A 6,460-nucleotide genomic window follows, 5' to 3' on the forward strand; every position below is an offset into this window, starting at 1 on the left:
TAGTGTGATTTTTGCATTTCTACCCCTTACCAAAGATGTATTCGGTGTATTCTCCTCCTCGAAGTAGTTTACTATTATGCCTACAGCCTTAGAAATCAAGTATATGTACAAATGCCCCTTACCAAGATCTTGTTTGTGTACATACGCAAGGAAGAAATAAATTAATGGAGATAGAAGTTAATTCCATGATTTTTTTTACCAATTACTTAGGTGAATATATCGATGTCCTATTTAGTCTGACGTGGTTCGGATCCATGCAGGATTATCTGAGCTACTTCCGAGATGGGAATGTTAAACTCCTGAAATGTCACTTGCATAGAAATTGTGATCGAGAGCTCTCATTGGACAACTCACATTTATATTTTTATATCTCGAATTACTAATTTTGAACATAAGAGGGATCAGATCGAAAAATTTCTCTCGACTGTGATCTTTATGTAATTGGCACTCTAAGAGCTCAACATTTCCATCTCGAAGATATCTTAGACAATCCTACATGTATGGGTCTGAATCACATCGAACTGATCAATACGTTAACAGCATATTCTCCTAACACCTATCATTAAAAATATCTATCACCCACAATTGCTTATACGTTGCTATTTATATTTACTAATTTTTTAAATATCTTACTGTAAACAACCAATATCTTTATCAATTGACTAATTAGAAATTTGTATTCGACACTTTCTTTGTTTCAAAAATTAATTTTTATAAATTTATAAAAATATAAAAACTTCAATTTCTGAATGCTCAGATTAATTTGATGTTTTTTAAACCTAAACCTTAAGAAGATATTGGCATTATCAAGGAAGATTTTTTCCATATCTATCATTTTAAAGTTTGAAAATACATATACATCGCTCTAATAATTTAAATTATTTACATATATATCCAAATATTTAAGTCTTTCGTATAAATAGGTTAATATTTAAGCTAATTATTGGTCATCAAGATCATCACTGATTTTTAAAAATAAAATATTTAATACCTTAAATATCTTTTATTACTTTCATAAATTTATTTTTTAAGAATTCTATTTTCTATCACTTATGCAATAATATATTAATTGGATATCTCAACAAAGATATTTCTTTCATGTGTATACTAATTTTAGAGGGGTTTTTGATGTTTTGGTGCAACTGAAAATTTAATACTATCATCTTAGTGGTCGACCGATTGGAAACAAATTATCATTATACATATATTCGAGGGTTAAATATAGATATCACTAATTTATAGGGATATATATGCACACCAATAAGATAGAATAATAATGATGGAAATGAGGCGGAAAGGGAACGGAATCCAAGAAAGCAGAGTCGTACGGGACGTGGATTCCCATCGAAGGAGTTCTTCGAGACAACTCCATCCATGTCGTGCGTTCAAACTTGCAGCGATCCCTTTAAAACGCTTCCCTTTCCTTCGTTCTTCGCCGATCCCTTTCCCCTCATCCTCTGTCTGCCTCTGTCCCCCTCGCAAAGGGGGAGAAAGGAAGCATTTTTAGAGCGCCAGACCCGCTCTCAGCCCCATTGTTTTGATCCCTTCGACGCCGAACAAGCGAAGCAGGGTCGGGATGTCGTTCCCGAGCAAGCGCCGCGAGATGGACCTGATGAAGCTGTAGGTAGATCCCCGGCCATTCTTGTTTCTTCTCGTGGGTTTCCTTTTTCTTGATTCTCGGTATCGTTTCGTCTTGTGATGCTTAGGATGATGAGCGACTACAAGGTGGAGATGACGAACGACGGGATGCATGAATTCTTTGTGGATTTCCATGGTCCGAAGGAGAGTACGTCTTCTGCACTCGCGAATCTGTGACCTCCGTTGTGTTTGTTTCACGTAAAGGGTTTTATTGGATCTTTTTTTTACCCTTTCCTGTATCCTTGCGCATCTGATTGGACCGGAAAAAGAAGTAGTTGGTGCAAAAGAGGGACTCTGAGCTATCGGCACTCGGTTTGACTTTTTTGTTGTCTTTCGGATCATTTTTTTAGCCAAAAATTAGCCTTTGATTGAGTTGAATATGTCAGAGAAAAGTAGCGGTTGATGTGAGGGAGGACCTTATGGCTATTTATGCCCTTTATTGGCTTTTATTTTGCTTTAATCTTTTTCTTCTGTAACAAAATAGTTTGTTTTCTGTCATTATTGAGATATTTGACATGTAGTGTCTTTAGTATGTCCACCTCATCTATATGGTTAAAAGTATTTCTTTTGTGGCTACTCTCTTGAGATTCAGGGCTAACATGAAGTTTTAGTATTAGTGTGTTTTCTTGTGTTCTTGGATTATCTTTTGAATCCGATTGGTTGTATTATGTTTTGGCAATAATCTTTGATACATGTTGATAATGACAGGCCCTTATCAAGGAGGAGTGTGGAGGATAAGGGTGGAACTACCAGATGGTTATCCTTACCATTCTCCCTCGATTGGCTTTGTTAATAAGATGTATCATCCTAATGTTGATGAAATGTGAGTGTTTGGGTGATACTTTCTGTTAGTTCATTATATTGTGGCAGTACTTTTCCATTTTCTTTAGCCTTCTTTTTCAGTGATCTAGATGGTTTAAGCAAACTCCAAATATTGGAATTCATGCACATGTTTTTCTCCTGCCAACGTTTCAGGTCTGGTTCAATTTGTTTGGATGTTATCAACCAAACTTGGAGCCCCATGTATGGTAATAGAAAGTTGCCCTTATCATTTTTCCTCAAAGAATTCCATCATTGGCATATAATATGATTAATATGATGTGCTACATCTAATAATTAGACAGGTTCAGTAGATGTTAATTTTCTGCAATTTTTCTGTCAGATCTTGTCAATGTATTTGAAGTTTTCCTTCCACAACTTCTTTTATACCCAAACCCTTTGGATCCATTGAATGGGGAGGCTGCAGCATTGTTGATGCGTGATGAACCTGCTTATGAACAAAAAGTCAAAGGTGATGGAATTTAATTTATGCTTAATGTGTTTGTTTCTAGATTTGGGACAAAACATGCTAGTTCTATCTATCATCTGTGCATTGTCTTGGATTAATCAAATTATCAATAAAATGAACTTAGTCTGTATTGGCCTCCTAGCAATGTCCTGTTGAAATTTGCTCTGCAAATGACCCTATGGGACATACCTTTGATCCAGAGGAAAACTTCTCGTATGTATGTTTACATTTGTGCCTAAAGTGAGCACACTAGAGTGTCTAAAAGATCAGGTAGCACATGAGGTTGAAAGGATAAATGAAGAGCAAGGATCAGGATCAAGATCTACAAGAAATAAATTGTCATGCATAAATTATACTTCTTGATAAGCATGTTCATTCTGATTTGCAATCTTTGCACCAGTATTTTGTTTCTAGTGCTGAGTTTCTAGCTTGGGGAAGCTCTGGTTATGATGATAACACACCTAAAATATGTCTGGACTAATGGGAAGCCACTGACAACAAGAGACCTGCAGTTAAGCTAATTTACTTGGATGTTAAGATACAGACGAAAGAGTAGCTGGTTATTGATTTTTGCTTATCAATTGGAAGATATAGGTCTGGACAATTGGGGTATCAGATCTCTCTTACCAACATGTATTCTAGGGACTTAATTGATCTTGTGACCGTGGAAGAATATTCTGATTGGAAGGATCAAACTTTGGAAGAAAATCTTTTTCTCTAGCCTGTGGTAGTTCAACCTTGTATATATTCTACTAGGTCGTTATCTGGAATTTGCACTTGTCTTTTGCTCCTATGGCAGTTGGAGCATTGGGTGCTTTATTGTGCACATTCAAGAAAGAAGTTACTAAGATTAGAAATTTGTTGAATAAGAAACAGATTAAGTTTTGACATCAATCAAAATTAAATGATCACTGTGGTTCTGATTCTTATAATTATTCATATATGATTTCTCTTTTGGTATTTCAGGTACCTTCTTGGTTATCAGTTTAAGCTTAGCTTGTTATTGTCTATCACTAGACATAATTAAATTGCTTGAGTACAGTTTACTATCACCAATAAAGAAAAAGGAGTGAAGTGGTTTTCCATTATATTAACCTATTGCAACCAATCTCTGAATGGACTATTATCTTCAGTTGCACATTTTGAAAGATGTCTTTTTAGGAGTCTTAAGTTACAAAAGCCACTGATTGATTGTTTCAGATGTATGCTACAAAGGATCTGATTCATCTATCTGATTGATCAATAAATTTATTTTATATTGCTTGCCTCCTGTGAGTAATTTGTAGTTATAGCGTAATTCTCTTTTCCTCACAGAGCTACTTATTGAATCAAACATATGATCTATGTTTGGAATCTCTTAATATCAATTGTGTTTACACTTTCTTTCTGTCATTAGACACTTGACATCCAAATCTTTTAGGATTGTGGGCATTTGTTGTAGACTTTTTGTTATTCCTTTGGTCATTTCTGGCTCAGATCTTAGTTTCACTTTTAATCATAGTTTGTGGTATATCAATTCTGATATACATCAGTGTCGAATTAGTGAACCACGTTAGCTGTTTGTACTTGTGCAGCAAATTTAGTTTTTGTGCAAGCTATTTCTGTGCATAGCACAGTTGACTTTAAATATTCTGTTAAGAGTATGAACTGGTTCTTGTGTCCAGGAATTTTGAGACTTTAGAGGTAACTGAAAATGAAGCAATAGTCTTAGTTTTGTTGTCTCAACGCTTTCTCTAGTGCTGATTGTAGAAGGGTGATAGCAGGCTGTTTCTTAATGAGAATCCTTTGTTCTACCATTAGTTCTTGTATCATATGTTCAATCCTTAAACTTTAGAACCTGTGCAGTTGATTTCTTCTACTTAAAACCAATTTATGTTGTCGACAAGACTACATTTACTTTGATATTTGTTGATGTTTTTTAATCTGTATTTAATTTTTTATGGCCATTGTTTTTCCCTCTTTATCCAGAATACTGTCTGAAGTATGCAAAGCCTGAAGACATTGGTGCTTCCCCTGAAGAAGAATCCAGTGATGAAGAGCTGAGTGAAAATGAGTGTGATTCAAGCGACGAACAAATGCTGGGAAAACCTGACCATTAATGGGGTTTTCTTTCGTATACATCTTTGTTTGAACTACCGAAAGAAAAAAAAAATTCAAACTCTTCATGTCATGTGCCACTGTAAATAAGCATACTAAAATCAAGTTATGTGTATTGTGTGAATTGACTCAGTGCAGCCAGGTGATTTGGCACTCGGTAGTAGATCGAAGACTTGTATCAACTAAAGGTGGCCCTGCGAAGCACTGAATTCAACAGCATAAATATGCATCAGTTATTGATGTGGCCTTGTTGATTGGCCAACAAGCCATGACAAATCTTTTAACACATGTTAGTGAGCCATTAGTGGTCTCAAACTTTCTTCTGAATTCAACAGCATAAATATGCATCAGTTATTGATGTGGCCTTGTTGATTGGCCAACAAGCCATGACAAATCTTTTAACACATGTTAGTGAGCCATTAGTGGTCTCAAACTTTCTTCTGCAATTCCTAGCAGTTTATGATATGGACATTGAAAGAACATTACATTCCTATTGATCATCCTGATAGATCTGCCCCTTCCATTGCTTCAAGTGCTGTCCAAGGTGTTGCTGTGTCTCTTGGTGGCTTCTGGATTGGTAAGATTCTATTATTCTGCAAGGACTCAGTGTAAGTTCTGCAGTGTTATATGATTCTAAATATTGAGAAATTTGTCGAATAAGTGGTGTAAAAATATTATATTCCCAGTATTTGCTTTCAGTTGACATTCATGAGATTAGATATCATATAATCTAAACTCTTTTAATATTAGTAATATTGATCTATCTTTAATTATTTTGATTTCTATTTAACACATGAATATTAGTGATGAAGATCAATTTTGATCTAACAAAGTTTTTACTAATTAGTTATCAACTTAAAAAATATGTAGGTTAAGATTTTAAATCCACAATATTAAGTAATGATGTCATTTGTTAGTATATATACATGCCAAAAAAAAATCATATTATTAGATTTTTGTAGAATTCTTTTTTCTTTTTTTCATTCAATGATGAGCAATTTTTTAGGATATAATACATGCTAAAAATCATATTATTAGCCTTCAAGTTTTCTAGATAGCACCCCCTCATTACTAAAGAGTTTCTGTGGATGCCTAACATGACTAAACAGGTGTTGTCGGTTTAATTATTTTTGAATACATTTATAATATTTTTTATTATTAAACTATAATTTTATTTAAAAAAGCACTAAAGTAGAATCTTAATTCATTTAAATTCTCAGTAAACATTAATTATTTTCCTGTATTAATTTCATAATCGATTTTATTTGCGAGTTTTTTTAGAAATTTTGAATGAAAATTAATACTCTAAAATATTTCAATAGAAAGGATGACATAACCTTAAATTTAGATTTATAAATTTTAAAAATCATAATATTTATTTTAATTATTAAAAAGTATAATAAACAATTCTCTGTTATAATATTTTTGAATAGATTT

General features: G+C 33.7%; 1 protein-coding gene across 2 annotated transcripts; it reads left to right on the top strand.

Annotated features, from left to right (window-relative positions):
* Positions 1-1,314: 1,314 nt before the first annotated feature.
* LOC135610271 (ubiquitin-conjugating enzyme E2-23 kDa-like) lies at positions 1,315-5,138 on the top strand. 2 transcript variants are annotated; one of them, XM_065104574.1, is made up of 6 exons: positions 1,315-1,620; positions 1,707-1,786; positions 2,347-2,461; positions 2,614-2,666; positions 2,801-2,929; positions 4,895-5,138. In XM_065104574.1, the coding sequence occupies exons 1-6, from the start codon at positions 1,577-1,579 to the stop codon at positions 5,023-5,025; spliced, it is 552 nt and encodes a 183-aa protein (XP_064960646.1). In that variant the 5' UTR covers positions 1,315-1,576; the 3' UTR covers positions 5,026-5,138. The 2 variants fall into 2 exon arrangements, with proteins under 2 accessions (XP_064960646.1, XP_064960647.1); XM_065104575.1 differs by having other exon boundaries at positions 1,318-1,624.
* Positions 5,139-6,460: the final 1,322 nt, after the last annotated feature.

Source organism: Musa acuminata, chromosome BXJ2-4 (genome assembly GCF_036884655.1).
Source record: "Musa acuminata AAA Group cultivar baxijiao chromosome BXJ2-4, Cavendish_Baxijiao_AAA, whole genome shotgun sequence".
NCBI classification, from domain to species: Eukaryota; Viridiplantae; Streptophyta; class Magnoliopsida; order Zingiberales; family Musaceae; genus Musa; species Musa acuminata.

Bases quoted from the DNA above. Each gene is read 5' to 3' on its own strand.
- LOC135610271 (XM_065104574.1), top strand. From the start codon at position 1,577: ATGTCGTTCCCGAGCAAGCGCCGCGAGATGGACCTGATGAAGCT. The intron at 1,621-1,706 runs GTAGGTAGATCC...TGTGATGCTTAG, and splicing joins GAGATGGACCTGATGAAGCT to GATGATGAGCGACTACAAGG. The intron at 2,930-4,894 runs GTGATGGAATTT...CTCTTTATCCAG, and splicing joins TTATGAACAAAAAGTCAAAG to AATACTGTCTGAAGTATGCA.